General features: G+C 35.3%; 4 protein-coding genes across 7 annotated transcripts; 1 reads left to right on the forward strand and 3 right to left on the reverse strand.

The window, feature by feature from the left end:
• Positions 1-550: 550 nt before the first annotated feature.
• On the forward strand, positions 551-4,997 carry LOC110412648 (poly ADP-ribose polymerase 3). The gene is given in 23 exon segments (XM_021423238.2): positions 551-685; positions 836-1,137; positions 1,234-1,627; positions 1,743-1,800; positions 1,901-1,970; positions 2,291-2,441; positions 2,444-2,464; positions 2,541-2,631; positions 2,634-2,673; positions 2,756-2,880; positions 2,883-2,900; positions 2,903-2,991; positions 3,070-3,118; positions 3,121-3,196; positions 3,283-3,359; positions 3,439-3,599; positions 3,681-3,870; positions 3,873-3,889; positions 3,987-4,089; positions 4,191-4,273; positions 4,352-4,495; positions 4,585-4,746; positions 4,834-4,997. Coding segments are annotated over 21 exon segments (1,833 nt in total). The 5' UTR covers positions 551-685; positions 836-1,137; positions 1,234-1,588; the 3' UTR covers positions 4,903-4,997.
• Positions 4,998-5,273: 276 nt separating this feature from the next.
• Positions 5,274-7,793, reverse strand: LOC110412093 (Glycosyltransferase family 29 (sialyltransferase) family protein). Of its 4 annotated transcripts, none has more exons than XM_021422531.1 (2): positions 5,999-7,793; positions 5,274-5,601 (listed from the first exon to the last, which is right to left on the reverse strand). In XM_021422531.1, exons 1-2 carry the CDS (start codon positions 7,273-7,275, stop codon positions 5,502-5,504), a joined length of 1,377 nt encoding a protein of 458 aa, XP_021278206.1. In that variant the 5' UTR covers positions 7,276-7,793; the 3' UTR covers positions 5,274-5,501. The 4 variants fall into 4 exon arrangements, with proteins under 4 accessions (XP_021278206.1, XP_021278208.1, XP_021278207.1 ...); XM_021422533.1 differs by having other exon boundaries at positions 5,274-5,618; XM_021422532.2 differs by having other exon boundaries at positions 5,986-7,793.
• A 3,836-nt stretch (positions 7,794-11,629) lies between these two features.
• On the reverse strand, positions 11,630-12,657 carry LOC110412403 (A20/AN1-like zinc finger family protein). The gene is made up of 2 exons (XM_021422933.2): positions 12,444-12,657; positions 11,630-12,359 (listed from the first exon to the last, which is right to left on the reverse strand). Exon 2 carries the CDS (start codon positions 12,334-12,336, stop codon positions 11,845-11,847), a length of 492 nt encoding a protein of 163 aa, XP_021278608.1. The 5' UTR covers positions 12,337-12,359; positions 12,444-12,657; the 3' UTR covers positions 11,630-11,844.
• A 1,483-nt stretch (positions 12,658-14,140) lies between these two features.
• LOC110412131 (S-adenosyl-L-methionine-dependent methyltransferases superfamily protein) lies at positions 14,141-17,177 on the reverse strand. Its single transcript, XM_021422597.2, has 5 exons — positions 16,769-17,177; positions 16,359-16,465; positions 15,135-15,642; positions 14,690-14,808; positions 14,141-14,581 (listed from the first exon to the last, which is right to left on the reverse strand). The coding sequence occupies exons 1-5, from the start codon at positions 17,000-17,002 to the stop codon at positions 14,380-14,382; spliced, it is 1,170 nt and encodes a 389-aa protein (XP_021278272.1). The 5' UTR covers positions 17,003-17,177; the 3' UTR covers positions 14,141-14,379.
• Positions 17,178-17,459: the final 282 nt, after the last annotated feature.

Genomic DNA, 17,459 nt, shown 5'->3' on the forward strand with positions numbered 1-17,459 from the left:
TTGGATTTGCTTCAATGGAAAAGATCTAGTAAATGCAATCAAATTTGATCAAAGCTACACCCCTAGTGTCACACCTCTAAACTTGATCAATCAAATCAACGTTGCCAACTATGGTCATCACCTAAACATTTGATTGCATCCCCTATCTTGTGACATGATGCAGCATTTTGGGTCTCCCACCTCTCAAATTCCAGGTGTCAGTCCAGGAAGATAAGGAGGTGCCGAGTAGAGTAAGAGAAAAGAAAAAGACTTGAAACTGAAAAGGACTTGGATATTGTTGCATGCCAGAGGTAGTGAATTAAACAAGCCGAAAAGACTTGAATTATACAGTTTAGATTACCACCTGTCAACGGTGTAAGCTGTGAAAATTGTCCATGAGGACACGTGGCACTGAGATTCTTTACATGCGAACAGATGTTTTGTACTGGGCAACACACAGCAGCCTAAGAGACTTGCGCAAGAATTTCTTGTATGTCGATGTGTCATTATATATTACAAGATTGTTGGCGTTAGAACGGAGTGCCAAGGTTTTATCTGTTAGGAAAAACCATGCTGATATTCTAAACTCATAGTTCTTTCACACTTGAATCTTTACATCTTTGTTTTGTATTTGTTAAAAGAGATTGCGCTCATCTTTCTTCTCTAGCTTTTTATATTGAGAGAAAGAAGGAGAAATATCATGAAGGTTTGTATAGAGCAGCATCAGCATGTTATCTTGAGCTTTTGATAATAAAATAGTGTTGTAATGGCCTGTTTCTTAGTTTTAATTCAATGAGCAGAGTAAGCGCTTGGTTGTAGCTTGATGCTTTAACAATTTTCTTTGTCAATTGTGCAGGTTCATGAAGCAAGGTCTTATTTCCATACTCATCCAACTGGTGATCATGAAGAGAAAGTGATGGCAAGGAAGTAGAAGGCAGACCAGCTCAAGACTAATGAAGGAAGGGAATCTCCAAAGAAGGCCAAGGCTGAGGTTGACAATGACCACTCTAATGGAAAATCTGCATCTGATGTAGCTAAAGAGTTTGAAGAGTTCTCTAAAGCTGTCAGAGAGCACTTATCTGATACACAAATGAGAGAAATCTTTGAAGCTAATGGCCAAGATTCCTCTGGCTCTGGTACTTCTGTTGTCATCAAATGGTTAGTGAACTTCCATGTTATTGTATTATTATATAATGCAGCAATCATCTCCAAGAGTTTAGAACCTGATGCCAACAAAATCTTTTCTATTGGCAGCCTAGATATGCTGTTTTATGGACCATTGGAGAAGTGTCCAATTTGCAGTGGAGATTTGGAGTTTGATGGTAACCGCTATTCTTGCACGGGATCTTATAGCGAGTGGTCTTCTTGCGTCTATAAAACAAGAAATCCACCAAGGAAACAACAGCCAGTCAAATTGCCTGATTTTGTCCTGAATTCTCCCGTTGCTGATATAAATTTTGTTGACGAATCTCATTCTTTATATGTAACTTAACAAATTTAGTTACTTTACTGAGTTCTGTCCTTCTTGCTGTAGTTGATAAAGAAATGTCAGGATCCAAGTCGCCGGCCTCACCGTTTTGTAGGAGTTACAGACAAACCCTTCTTAGAAATGATGATTTCCCTGATGAGCCGTCTTAGTCGTGCACATGTATGCGAAACTGTTTCAGTTGTAGTAGCCATTCTATATCTTTGTTCTCTGACCTTTTTGTTATTTTTTAAGCGCCTTTGTTCGTTGACTAAAAGTACAACTGTTCTAACTGCAGCAGTACTGGAAATCCCAGATCCAAAAACATGGAGGGAAAGTCTCCAGCTCTGTCATTGGTAATTGTTTGCACTATTGCCAAATTTGAGGCTTTAAGCTGCTCAGTGTTCTCTTATTTATTGCTTGACTTAAGAAAAAACTGTGCGATAACTGTGGCAGGTGTGACTTGCTTGGTTGCTTCACCTGCCGAGAGAGAGCGCGGTGGCTCATCCAAACTGATAGAAGCAATGTGAGTATGGATATAATTTTCTCAAGATAGAAATGACACTCTTATAATAATAAGAGGCTCGTCTAACGCACAAAAGTTTTGACCTCTAGGCCTTTCCATGGTGAATGTTTGCGTTGGATAAGAGATTCATTTCCTTCTAACTTCTGCTAGTTTTAGGTTTAAACATAATTAGTTTCCTTAAGTTTCTGGGACAGAATCATATTGACAGTGTAAGTTGGACTTTCTGGGACAGAGAAATTAGCTTGAAAATCATATTGACAGTGAAAAGTTCTAGAATTAGTTCAATGGCAACTCATGAAACAATAATGTTGAAATTGCAGGGAGAGAGGCTTACGAGTGGTGAGTGAAGCTTGGTTACTTGACAGGATTGAGAAACAAGAAGTTCAGCCTTTGGAAGCCTATGATATTGTTTCTGATCTTGCTGTTGACGGCAAAGGAATTCCATTGGATAAACAAGATCCCGAAAAGGCATACTTGAGTCACTTTCAGCAGAAGTATGGATTTCCCTCACAATAAATTGAGCTTGAAAATTGGTGGTTTGTCTCAATTGTGTAATTTAATTGTTTGCAGCTCAAGCTATATGGAAAAAGAGGAGTCTACAAGGATTCAAAATTGCGGGAGCAAGGTGGCCAAATCTTTGAGAAAGATGGGATATTGTACAACTCGCCTTTTCTCTTTGTGACCAAGGACGAGGCATTAATGAGTAATATAGCAAATATATATTTCCCTTTTCTATGTCTACACTTTTATTACATTTTGCTCATTTCCAAGCTTCATTGGTGCAGGTATTGTATCATGCAACTGATCAAGGTCCCAGAGAGTAACCTCCACTTGTACTAAAAGAAAGGGAGAGTAGGCGATGATCCTAATGCTGAGCAGCGACTTGAGGAATGGAAAAAAATAGACGGTGCGGGAAGGAGTTTGTCAGGCTCTTGAAGAAGTCACTGGTAATGAGTTTGAGCCATGGGAGAGGGAGAAGAAGTTCCAGAAGAAACCACTGAAGTTTTATCCCATGGACATGGTAAAATCTCTTTTTCTTCAATTATATTGGAAAGTAATGGTTCTTTTTTTCTAATTGCTTTTGTTACTATTAACATAGGATGACGGAGTGGATGTGAGACATGGAGGACTTGGCCTTCAGCAGCTGGGGTTGCAGCAGCACATAGTAAACTTGAACCGCTGGTTGCAAACTTTATGAAGGTTTTGTGCAGTCAGGAGATTTACAAGTATGCTTCTTTCCACTACGATCATTATCCAATTTTTCTTGTACACTTTTCTTTTTCTTTTTGCATTGTAAATTTTCACTTGACAGGTATGCTCTGATGGAGATGGATCTAGATACCCCTGATTTACCAATGGGGATGCTCTCTAATGTCCATTTGAAAAGATGTAAGAAACATTTCTGCCCTCTCCTGCTTCTTTTTTTTTTTTTCTTTTACTCTCATATAATAATATGATATCCCACCAGGCGAGGAGGTTCTGCAAGAGTTTGTAGAGAAAGTGAAATCAATGAACGAGTCAGGACCAAAAGCTGTGGCTGTTTGGTCAGACCTTAGCCAAAGATGGTTTACTCTGATGCACTCCACCAGACCTTTCGTCTTCAGGGACTATCAAGAACTTGCAGATCATGTAAACCCCGGAAACCTGACCAAGTACTTCCTGTTTTAAGTCTCTCTTTTCTTGTTACTAGATCCTGCCTGAATTTTGCAGGGTGCAGCTGCATTCGAGAGTGTTCGTGACATTGTTGTGGCTTCATATGTTATAGGAGATATCGGTGATGATACCCTTGATGGCCCATTGTCTGGTAGGTACAAGAGAATAGGGTGCTCAATATCTTCAGTGGATAAAGATTCAGATGACTACAAGATGATCGTCAATTATTTGGAAAAAACCTATGAACCTGCAAACTTCCAGACATTGTAAGCCTTGCTCTTCAGGATTTGCATATTCTACTTCCCCTTTGATCATTTTCTTTTCACTTGTTAGCAAAGCATTATACGTCTAATTTGAGTTCAGGAATATGGGATATCAGATGATAACATCTTCGCTGTAGAGACTAATGAAGGCCCCTCTTTTGATGAAGTAAAGAAGCTGCCAAACAAAATCCTCCTGTGGTGCGGTAAGAGAGACCTTGAAGATAAACCCTCCATCATGGTCTTTCTTGGTACTATTTCTTTTCAGTATAATTGATCAATCTCTCTGTTTGATGCTTTCTTTCAGGTACCAGGAGCTCAAACCTGTTGAGGCATTTGCATAAAGGCTTCCTGCCAGCAAGCTGCTCTTTACCAGTGCCCGGTTACATGGTAAATGAATTCCAAAAACCTTCACCTTACTGAAGTTTCAATTTTGTTCATCTTATTGTATTTACGGTTTTGTAAAAGTTTGGGAGGGGCATCGTTTGCTCTGATACTGCTGCAGAAGCAGCCAGATATGGCTTTTCTGCTGTAGACAGGCCCGATGGATTCTTGGTTCTGGCTGTGGCTTCTCAAGGGGAAGAAATTGTTGAGCTCAAGGGCCCACCTGAGGTATATATACTATCTAAGCTTTGGATTACTGCTTTATCACGATACTGCCCTAATTCTCATGAAGCCCTGAATTTGTCATGGTGGAACAGGATACAAAGTCATTGGAAGAGAAGAAGGTTGGTGTGAAGGGATTGGGGAGAGAGAAACCAGATGACTCAGAATTTATAAATTGGAAGGGTGATATCAATATCCCTTGTGGTCGTTTGATCCCCTCAGAGTATAATGAGTACACTGTCTATGATCCCAAACAGGTATGTCCAAGAGGTTCATTGCGTGAACAGTTCTGATGAGTTATTGATTTTCCTGTTATTCTGTTTGCTAATATTCTTTGACCACAGGTGAGCCTAAGGTTCTTGGTGGGGGTGAAGTATGACGAGAAAGGTGTGGTGATGGACACCGAGGGCTAAAGGAGGAAGAGCAAGGAAGGGTTTACTGTATAGGGTGTCTTGACCATTTTCTGACTTTTGCTTAAGGGACGTTGGGGAAAGCTATAAGATGGTGCTGTTGTGGGCTGTAAAGGAATGTTAATGGCTCTTGCTGTACATGATCAGCTTTTAACATCTCTGTGATAGAGGCAGATACAGTAGCTAATGTAATGCACTTCCTCAAAAATATGAATTTAGTCTGTTTTCAATTTACACTCATTTTATCAGTTCAAGCTGGGAGGTTGGGTGTGTTTGAGGAGCATTTTTAGCAGCAACATGCCTTCCTCCTATCCTGCCCAAGCAGGATAAGTTTGTTCGTAACCTAGAATGAAACAGATACCTGGCAATCAAAGTTTACTTGGGTATATCTTAACAAGGAAAAAAGAAAGTAAGTTTTAACCTTAGATCCACCAAGGCCTTACAGTCAATAGTACCGCACAAGAGGACAAGAGTTATAACCACTCCGGGGCATGAAGTTTTGGTTACAAATCAGACAGTACTGCGTACATAGATTCAGTATCTCGAACTTATCATCTAGTTTCAATCATAGGATTCTTATTTTCTCTGAAAACTAAAAACTATCAAGCAAATTCAATCCAAAGAAAATCACTGCCGTAAATTTGGAATGAGGGCGTCCCTAAAAGCATCACTCGATCGACGAATTTCCTCGTTAGAGGTATGCTGCAAAAACACCTAGACTGAGGATTGAAAGACAAAAGTTTCTAAACCATCAATCAGTATATGTAACATGGATGTTTAACAGAAGAAAGGAAAACTGCATCAACGAGAATCTGTTTCAACAAAAGCAAATGAATAATCCAAATCTTAATTCACATTCTTAGTTTCCAATTTTATACTTTGTGTTACCCTAAACTACCTTTGATAGTACAGGGCCAGAATATGAAACAGACTTCAGCAATTGTGTTTCCTTTCGGACTAGCTTGTTTTCTTTTTTTTTCCTTGCAGGCTAGCTTAGTGGAAAACTACTGATACAACATGAATACAACAATTTAACCTTGACCAAAAAGCAAAAGATTCAATCAACCAAAATCATTGATAGATTACCACAGGAGGGAACCTGAACTTGTCTGAAATAAATGGTATTGCTTGTGGATTGTTCATCAAATCGTGATAGAATGCATATTCAGCCTCATAGTCATGTAATCGGAGCTCAGCTTTCTGGTTAGTATGATAGTGATGCTTAGCAGAAGTTGATTTCCCAAAGCCAAATATACTAACTTTGTCACAAATTCCCAAAGCTAGCATAACAGCTTGCATTCCAGAGGAATAATGAAACATAGAACCACCATGAGTAGATCCCCATTCACCCAATGGCTTCCCTGTCTCCTCCACAAATCGTTTCACTGAATAATACTTCACAATCCTAGAACACAACATATCAAAACGCGGATCTGTAATCAACAAAGGCGCCTTGTGAGATGAATTGCACATCAAATAGTCCATGAAATGAACCGGTTGACAAATATACATAACCATAGGAACATTTCCTCCATAAGGGTGACAAAAACACCCTTCCCTCCTAGCACAAAGATGCAGTATATTGCTATTTACAAACGAAATACTCGTTTTCGATCCCACATTCTTTTCAAACCTCTCAGTCCTAGCATTGTTCAATCTAATCACGACCTCATGACCATCAATCAACGCCCCATGATCACTGCTCAACAATATCCCACTATTCCCCACAACCGCACAAGATTTATACGTTTTATCTGAACTGATTAAACCATTGTGGTTATCAATAGGAACCTTCACTAATCTAACTAAATCCATCATAATTTCAGGTTGAAACATCTTTTTTCTTGCCCAATCCTGTAAGTTCCTCCTAAAATCTAACCAATACCGATAAAATTTCGGGGACCTGAGCGTTACCGATAATCCATTAGAGTTTCTGGCTTTGATATCATGACGATTGAACCTGTTCCAAGTTGCAAAAGTCCTGTACCTTCCTTGACTAGCAAAGTTGCCTTCCAGCAGCTGCTCTATCTCATGCTTGGATTTTTCTTCACCTATATCAGCAGCTGCAAACTTGAGCAAAGTAGAGTTAAAAATTTGCATTGGCGGAGGTTGGATTATGACCCTGGTGGACTCCAACTCAGCTGAAACAGTAAAGACGCCACTGCGGCGGATGGTAATCCGGCAGCTTAAGGTTGCAGCCAATGCAACAAGCATCAGGATGCTGATCAAGGGTCTAACTGGCCTCTTCATGGAAGCAATCAAATTGGTGGAACGGTAAATTGGTGCTAGATATGGCCAAAAAAGGTAAAAATTATGGATCTTGAATGTATCTGTATTAGATTCAGATCCATCTTCAGGTTCAATAGATTTTGGCATCCAAAAAAAATTTGGATTTTTTAAACACAAATAGATACAATCTTGGAGTTGGGATTTACAAGAAATTGGGAACAAAAGATCAAATCTTTTTCATGCAAGAACAAGAATTTACTTCTCTTGAAGAAAACCCAGATAGGAAAAGAGAGAAAGATGAAATCTTGGAGTGGGAAATATCACAAGAAAGTGAAATATGAATTGCAGATGAACGTGAAGAATGGGAGTCGGTTTTGTTTGATAAGTGGAAATTTCATGATTTATCCTTTAACAAGCAGAGGGTGTAAGAATAAGAACAAGCACTACGCTAATGCTAAAAGTAGCCACTGCAAAAAGGGAATGGAAAAGAACTTGCAAACCCTAAAATGTAAGATTTCTGGATGGAGGAGAGAAAGCAAAGGTGAGAGGAGGAGGAGGAGGAGGACTGAGGGCGGCCTTCGCTTCTCTTCTTCTCTGCCCATTTAAAATGCATGTTGTTTGCAGGCCGTTGGTGGGGTCAAAGTGGGAAAAGCAAGGGAGTGTTGCTTGAGTGTGTTGGTGGGGATGGATGGAGGATTGTGAAGATTTGTATGGGTCCATTCTCTGGTCATCAACGGCTTAGATTAGATCATCGATTTCTTAGGCCTAAAGGAAGGGAGCCTTTCCTATTTATTACCATTTCAATATCTAAATTGGTTCTATAAATAAATTTGTTCCATGATAAATATACATTACCTATTCCATAGATTCTATATCAATCTCCTTTTTACTAAATTAAATATCTTTCTTTGGTTGTGATGATCTTCTTTTTTTTCCAAAATGGGCGGTGATAGTTAAATTAAACTCTAAGAAACATAAAACTGTCCGCATGTACAGAATCATTTCTTCTCCAAAGTAGGATGATTCCCTCATTAATGGGATAATATAAAATAATAAAATAAGTGGTGGCACCTTTGGGGGAACCCACTTGCAAGAAGGGTGACAAGAGGCTTTGTCTGGTTTGGTGGGTCATTATTACGAGAGAGACCGTCGGGTACGATTAGTGGATCAGACAAATTGTGGAAATGTTTTCATTAATAACAAAATTGTTTTCCATGGAATTTTCCCTTGGCAATGTATGGTTACGTGCGGAGGCAACCATTCAGCTAAAATTCCACGTTACTCAAACCTTGGCAGCACGTTCAACACGGGGAATAGTTAAACCATTTCTTCTTGTTCCTTTCACTTTCTTATTTTTTTACTTTGGTTGGTTTATGAAATAGAGAATGGCCATTCTCTAAAATTTTGAAGTAATGGTTATTCACTAAAATTGTGGGGCTTAGCCATTCTCACCTCTTTTAACGTATTGGCTATTTTATGATTATGGGATAGAGTTAAAAATTTATTAGACGAAAATGTCTCTATTTATTGAAAATAATTACAACTTTACAAATAGAAAATAAAAATTAAAAAAAAAAGTAAAAATGAAGTTAAAGTAAAAAACTATATTAATAATTTAATAATAAATAATTAATATTAAAATTTTTAATGAAAATGGAAATTAAAAAATTAAAATACAAATAGAGATAAAAAAGAAATTGAAATAAAAAATTGTATTAATAATTTAATAATAAATTATTAACATTTTAAAATTTTAATGAAAATACAAATCAAACGCTTAAAAAAAGAAAAATATTATTCAATTATAGTAACGAGTAATTTTGTCTAATATACTAAATTATAATAAAAGGAATTTTATTTTGATGAAAATAAATTTTATTATAAATCAAGGGTAATTTTATTATTTATTATTTATTCTTTTACTATTTCAAAACTATTCTTACTAATGAAATATGAGGTACAATAACAATTTTTATCTTATTTTATTACATAAATTAAATTATATAATAATAATTTTATTTTATACTTTTTTATTCTATTTTTAAAAAATAACTATTCTATTTTATTTTATTTCATTTCATGAGCCAAGCGTGCTTATTATGCTCCCACCCTTGATTGCTTCATCAAGGAAAAAAAAAGGCAATAATACTCTATTATTATTGGAATCAATACTTCCTCTCAAAATAATATATATAATTGGACACATAAATACTATTATTAATCTATTATTTGAGTTTTCGTTTATTTAATAATACAACATCCATTTTACCCTTTTTATATTAGAGAAACAATAAAATTAAACTTTGAACTCCAAACTCAAAATCTAAACAAGATAAAAATAAAGATTTTATTGTCTCTTTGATTTTGTACCAAATGGTTTAAGGCAATGCTGGAGATAAAAAGAAAGTTAAAATGCTGAGACAATAGGAATTACAGATCAAAATGTCAGCTTTTTCAAACTTTAAATTACTCAATAAAAAAAAAATTATAATTTGAAGAAGTAAGATTTCACCCATCTAAAAATGTAAAATTCGACATATTTGTCGAGAAAATACATAAACTTTTATCAAATTGGCCAACACATTGAATTGTTTATTAAAAAGAAGAGATTAATTTCATTGCAACTACATAGTAGATGTTTCAAACATTGGGATAAAATGAGAAAAGACGTGATTTTAAAATGAGAAAAGCTCAAGCTTAAGAAAACGGAATTGTGTACCAGGAGAAGCCATGATCTATTGCCAGAAAAGACAAAGTCATACATGGAGCTCCTCACTTTCTTTCCCTCCCTTCCTCTGCTGTGTCCTCCTTTGTTGAAGAATGATCAATTTTCTCGGTGCTTGGAAAGCAAAAACTCTTCACAATTGACTTTCATCGCAGGTGAAACATTTTCACCATTGCCTTTTGCTTTTCTTCTGAGTCAATTTAAATAGACTCCACCTCTTTCCTCGTTTAGAGGTTTGACAAAAAGAGGAATAACTCAAATTCCTCTTCATCTTCATCAATCATTTCAGTATCCAAATCCCAAGGAAACCTGCGTGAGGTGGATCTGTGTCGTCTTCTCCAATCCAATCATGTTTTCATGACTGCTTGTTTGGTTTTTGTTTTTCTTTTTTTTTAATATTTGAGAGTTTGTGGACTTTTCCTCTAGCACTCCTCCTCCCATATATTAGTGAATCAGCAATCTAATTCCAAAATATATGTTTTAACTGTTTTTCATTTCATAGATATTTTAGTCCTTTCTTAAAATCTATTAACGGTCAAGGTTGATTTTTGGTAAAACAAATCTCAAATTTTCATAAGTATCGTGATTTTATTATAATAATAATATAATTAATTATATTTAAAATATATAAAAATTAAAATAATTAATAAAAATATTTACCTATTCTTTTTGCCTAATAAATATTTATTTTTTTAATATTTTAATTAATTCTCAACTATATTTTATTTTTGTAAAAGTTAAAATAATTAATAAATGATATAATCTCACTTATTTAATTATGTACTTAATAAATTTTAATTTTTTATTACTTTTCAATTCGCATGATATTATTAATTCTTAACTATTTATTCTATTCACAATCAATTAAAGATAATATATATTTAACAATTTATAATCATTGTTTTCATACATAAAATTAATTTTTTTAATTTATAATATCCACTTATGAATTTTCCTTCTAGCTTAAATTCAATAAAAAATTATTATTTTTTTAATTTTAATAAAAAAAATCTGAATTAGTTTTAAATTTTTGAAATTATTGAACCATCCCGATTTGAAGCTAGGTGGAGTGTCTATTTTTAATATTAATTACTAAATTATAATCAAATAATAAAAAGTGGGTTAATTTACCTCATTTTTAATTTTTATTCATTTGTTTACAAAAGTAAAAACTAAAAGTTTCAAACATATATAAAACAAAGTTGAAACGTATTAGCTAATCTGAATTTGATAAGATAATGGAGCAAATTTTCATCTGCTTTTCAACTTTGATTCTATCAACTAATGATAACCTTCCAGAAGCGTCCAAGAATTGAACTGTAAACTGTCCCATTTTTTGAGGTCAACAGGTGTCTGACTATCTCCACTCTTGACATGACATGAAATTTTCCTCAACATTTTAATTATAGACTCTTTCCATCTTATTACATTTGTTCTTCATTGATTTGTATTTTTTATCGAATATAGTCAATTTTATTTACTATATTTTACAAATATCATATAAAATTAAAATTAAAAAATTGCAAAAGTCGAACTTTTAAATTTTAATTTTATTAATTTTTCTTATAAATTTTTTATATTGATCAAATTGAATTCATTCGATTAAAAAGAATTAGATAAAAGACAAACGAATTAGTGCGTAATTTATTTCAGTACCAAAATTAGCAGATGATTAATTGGAATTAAAAGGCCGGTCAGACCAGCCTAGACTGTAAATGTTAGGGGGATTGAATTATCAAGCCATCATTTTTCTTCTTAATTTGTGACATTAGTGTATTGATAACCAGCAAATCGACACACTATTCAATTGAAAATCAACATCAACATCAACAGCAACAACCGGTTACAACCACCATCTAAGCGATACCCTACAGAGGTTGACCGGCCGGCGGGCCGGCGAGACCCAAGTATCAATCTAATTCATGATTTTTTTATAATGACCCAATTCTCAAATTGAAAACACAATCAGAAACAAATTTTTTTTTTGAAATTCATATTTTCTGAAGCTTCTCACCCTTGACAACAGGGTTAGCTTTAGCAATCTGGTCTTTTCCCATCCCTTTGAAATCAAAGGTACAATCGTGTTGTTCAGGGTACCTATGGGTCCCGCAGAAAACCATCCCACACCTGCAGGTGAACCCCGTGAGGCCGACGCGCTTCTTGCAAGTCAAGCATCTGTTGGGTCTAGCTTGAATCTGAATTTCCTCCACCTTCACTTCTTCGTTCGTTTCCGCCTCCTTCACTGGCAAGGAACTCGAAAATGGGGATGATGAGATCGATGACGATGATGGCAACGAAGAGGAAGGCGAAGACAGAGGAACGAGGGTTTGATTGATGGCTTGTTTGGCGGAGGAAGATTGCTGTTTCTTAAGCTGGAGATCGCGGTAACATTTAGAACAAAGATTTTGGGTTGCAGGGCTTCCGAAAAATCCACAGTTGTTTGCGCATAGCTGTGGTGCTTGACTTCTATATTCTTCCGCCATATCTTTTTCAATTTCTTTCAAATCTAAATAGGAAAAAATCATTTAGCGCATAAAAAAATAAAAAACCGAAAAGAAAAGTAAAGCATAGATTTTAGAGGAAACTTCACCTGAGCCGAGAGTTTCAGAGAGAAGAGGGGAGGGGGAAATCAAAGAATAAACGAAACCGAAATCTAATGTTCAGAAGGAAGAAAAAGAAAGAAAAGAAGTAAACGAGGAAAGGCAACGAAGGAAAGGAATCGCTCTCTCTCTCGAAAAAATAAGAGGGAGAAGGATTCCTGGTCCTGGTTGAAGATTCCACGCACTTTCTTTTGCTTTTTGTTTCTTTTAGATCAAATTACGCGTTAAATTTATGGTTTAAATTAATTTTAGCCAAATTCAATTACCATAATTTCGGGGTGGCTCTGCCTACCTATGCAATAGCCGTTTAAGCTACGTTAAAATTTGCTCTTTTTTTTTTTAATAAAAAATATTATAGTTCAGACTCCAATTTGGACCAAGGTTGGCGACGGCGGTACGAGAAAATGAACGGTGGAGACATGGGGAGGAAAGAAGGAGGAACATTGACGTGGACGTGGGTCCCGACTTTGGTTGATAATGACAAATGAGAAAATCTTAAGCCGTCGTTTTTTTTAAGAGGTGAAGAGTAATTAATTTGGGTTAGTGAAGATCACGTAATCAATTACGTCGCTTATCATCACGTGTCGCGTGTCCAAGTGTGAACCAACGCTGGCCGGGCCGACCACACGAAGAACAGCGACGCGATTCTTAACGCGCCTTAAACTTGCCAGATCTGAGTGATAATATATGTCAACTACGTATTAATTTTTAAGTTACCATTAAATCATCCCAATTTGAAAAAGCTAATATCATAAATTAATTAAAGTACATAAATAATATAAATTTCAAATATTATATCATATTTAAAAAATTTTAAAATATTAAAAAAATTTCTATTTTTATCATATTTAATAAATTTTTATATATTTTTTATTTTAATAAATATTAAAATATTTCTTATGTAACATTAAAATGAAAAGTGAAATATATTAAATAATCATATATCATATTATTATTTTTTATAATTTATTAATATATTATGTTAATATTATGTAATATAAAATGATAAAAAAAATTTCAATTAATAATAATTAAAATTTTTTATTTTAGTTAAAATAAAATTAAAAAGTTTTAATTAAATGTAATAAAAATTAAAAATTTATTTAAATAGTTTTAAATTTTTTTAATATTATGTAAAACAAATTATGTCTAATTGAAAAATGAACATTACTTGTAACATTTAATTTCCGAAATCTTTTATCATTTCCCTTAACATAATTACCATAATTATAGCTAAGCCCTTACTCTTCTTTTTAATAATCATGGAATGACTTGATAATAGAAGAGTTGAGATCGGGAACCCGGACCGCGTCACCAACCTTGTCTTGTTGCAGTAACCAACTAAGACCAGTTTTAGGTATCAACGCAAAATTTCAAGCTACACCTTAACGTCTGCCTCAGTGTTAGGGCATGTTTATCCTTTGTAAAGAGTTGGACCCAAATCCCTTCTAATTCGATTCCAGAAACACACTGAACTTCAAGCTTAAAAATTGCAGACACCGTTAGCTGTAGGTTTTGCAATTCAAGAAGCGAAGCAAGTGGTAATCTGTAAAACAATAGGAATAAATGTTCTGTAAAAACATAGAACGTCACAGCATCTTTGTTGAAGTAACACCAAATCATCAGTTGCGCCATCTTATTTCAGGGTTGTGAGAATTGTTTGAACAGCAAGTCTGCAGAACTGGCATACTCAGAAAACTTTCCAGCACATTGACCGGAATGCTAAAAGATTCAAATGCAAGTAACATGACAAAATCATTTATCACACATTGTGCTGTTGTGGAAGATTGAAAGTGTAATCAGCAGAGAAACTTCCAGTTTACAACCATGAAAGCAGTGCGTCATAGCGCCAAACACTGCTCTCTTCTACTCAACGGAGAAGCAGGTTGAAGATTAGTCAATAGAAAATGATAGAACAAAAAAGACCTAGTTCGTTACAGCGACAATATATGCATTCCAAGCATCTTCTTGTTGGAAACTTTTGACCTCTTCATACTTTACATCTTGCCCAATGCCAAATCCCTCAGTACGTCTGATTTCACGGGTGTCTGGCATCTTTCGAAGCCAAAAATGGACAGATCGAAATCCAGCCTCTTCTAAGCAGTCCTTAATCTCCGGCAATGACCACCTGCATGTGTAAGCCACCATATTTTTGCATTCATGATAAGTTATTGAAACACTAGGCAAAACCTCGACATAAACATGCCATTTTAATCAAGAAAATAGCAGAACTTACAGCCTCCAACTATATGAAAATGCATGGCGGAGTTTTTTCTGCTGCTTTTGAAGATGAAAGTGGAGACTAATCCTTGTTTTTCGTTCAATGATGTCAAATTCAGCTTGCTCCCAAGTATACTGCACATATTTCGATCAATGTTATAGTAAGGATCTATCAGATGAGATATTCCTTGAAATATCAAAGCATCAAAATGGAAACACAGATTCCACTTTCTACTTCATTTAAAACCTTCAACTTGAAGCTTATCGACCTACACTTTCGCACAGATGAAAACAAACCAGAAGTTGAACTAATAAAGAAACTTTTGTTATGCCTAAAAGAAGTTAAACCCTTAAAACCAGAATATGCCAGGGAAAGATAGATCAAATATATACTATTGTTTATGTGTAATCCTTAAATGGTACAGAACATTAACATGATTGTATGGGCAGAAAGATCATACCGTAAAATTGGGAAATCTCCGCTGAAGTCTTAATGACTGCTCTGACGATGTACCACCATATAAATCCATCACAAATATACCACCCTTTCTAGACAAGGCTTCAAGAACATGCTTGAAATACAAAACCAGTTCGACACGTTTATGGAGACAACAACAGCTGTAGTTAAAAGCACATACAATGTCTCTTGCAGGTATCTCGGATTCTGCCTGTATGAACTCTTCTTTGGATGAAGCGGTAGAGTCCTCATGCATGTTAAGTTCTATTGCAGCAATCTTGGAATTATCATCACTTTCCTCTAATTGAATGTTCCTTATCAGCTCTTGGGGCTTGAAGCTGACTAATTTTGCCTGACGAGGTTTCAAGACATTCCCATGAAAGAGGGATATTCTGGAATACCCATCAGCCCCAACTTTATTGATATTGTTCTCCAGGCACCATTGTAATGCCTCAAGGTCCAGATCCAATCCTACAGCAGTCCGCCTTGAATCAGTGCGGAGCCATTCTGTACTGTCAAACAAACAGAGTAAACTCTCAGTGCTGGTAATTTCCAACTACGTTGCATTGCAAACAACCAAACAATTTGCCTTACAGAAAAAACACCACCACATTCTATTTTGAAACAAATCTTATGCATCTTAATCATACAATTATGCAAGAACTATAAGGTGACTTACCAATTTGAATGACTAGAATTTTAAGAGGTTAGACACATACCAGTTTGGACTGATGTATAAATGATCTGATGCATTAACAAAAATGCCCACAAGCAAAGCTTCCATTTATTCCTTAACCAAACTGTAACATCCATATATTGCAACTTATCAGACACAGCAAAGGAGGAAGTGTTTTAATTAGTAATACTATTTGAAGTAAAGATCAGGAGAGCCACGGGTGCTTCAGTAATCAGCAATGCCTTTGCCTGACATCTGATCAGAAACCACACAGACAGTAACCTGTTTCCCTGTAATATTTCCTATCTAAGGTGTTTCACAGAAGACCTGCTTTATAAGCTTTAATTCAACATAAGACATGAAGCAAGCAACATATACAAAATCAAAACTAAAATCCCAATGGCAAAGATTGGGGTGACATATATGAAGAATTCGCTAGCACCCTGAAATTATTCACAAGTCACTTAATCTATTTGGTCAATTTGCAGGATTCAAATAACTAAGAAACTGTTTTTTAACTATAAAAATGCCGGTAAAAAAGGGTAAACATACCTAAGAAGTGCGGTGCCGCAGAAATCTTCTTGGAGATGCAGAGGCAACCTTCCACCAACATACATCAAAAAGAACTTCTGCAAATAGCTTATATCTCCTTTCGGTGACTGCATTCAATACACAAATAACTTTCAATATAACAAGATATAACCAACAAACAAACAAGAAAGAACCAACCTTTCCATTACCTAACACATTTAATCATCTACTCTACTGCATTTTTACTTCTCCAGCTAAAGAAAAAAAAAATTTAATCCAGGAGCTAAAGAGGCATTTAGCTTAGGCTTTCTAAACTGACCTGACAAGACAAAAATTAAAACTTTTCTTTTCCAACCATTTCTTAAAATTCTCTCAGCAATAAAACAGAGCAAAAAAGATCAAACTTTGGGGATGATGAGGGAAACCATCACCTGTACGGATTGCTGGTAAAGAATGAACTTTGATGGCATTTCCGTTGATGGGTTTGGGTCATTCTCTTCTTCTTCTTCTTGTTCCTCTTGCTGTCGTTCTTCAGAATCTTGAGATGGTTGTTGAAAATTATAGGTTTCATCTTCATAATCATCATCGTGTTGGGCAGTGTAGTAAGAGGCTCCTCTTTGACTGGTTCTTTGTTGGTGCCTTTGTTTCTTGTCTTTCTTTCCCATTCTTTCTTTCTCACCCTGTCTTCGACCCGCCGCCAAGCTAACAGCCTAACAGTAACACCCCGCTCGCTCTTGGCTATTTTTCCTTTAGGAGCTTTGAGTAAAACAAAAATAAAATGTTTAAGGTAAACTAAACTCCATATTTATTTATTTTTTGGACTTAGAAGAGATTCACATCCCCTTTAAACAGAGACTTATGCATCAACAAATTAATCAAATGCTCAAATATTAATCATTTTATTACATTCAAATCCTAATTTTGCCTATATTGCTAACAAGGGTAAAGAATGACTTTAGTGGTCTCCTATTTGTGATTATCCTCCTCCAATATTCACCAAAAGAAAGAAATAGCCTATACAAATTGTTATGTCCATTTTTCCAAATGATTTTATTGGTTTGTGAAAAAATATAGTTGGAGATAATCACAAAAAAAATGTTTATACTTTATATTGACATCATA

Source organism: Theobroma umbraticum, unplaced genomic scaffold (genome assembly GCF_002168275.2).
Source record: "Theobroma umbraticum cultivar Fairchild unplaced genomic scaffold, ASM216827v3 scaffold_95.0, whole genome shotgun sequence".
NCBI classification, from domain to species: Eukaryota; Viridiplantae; Streptophyta; class Magnoliopsida; order Malvales; family Malvaceae; genus Theobroma; species Theobroma umbraticum.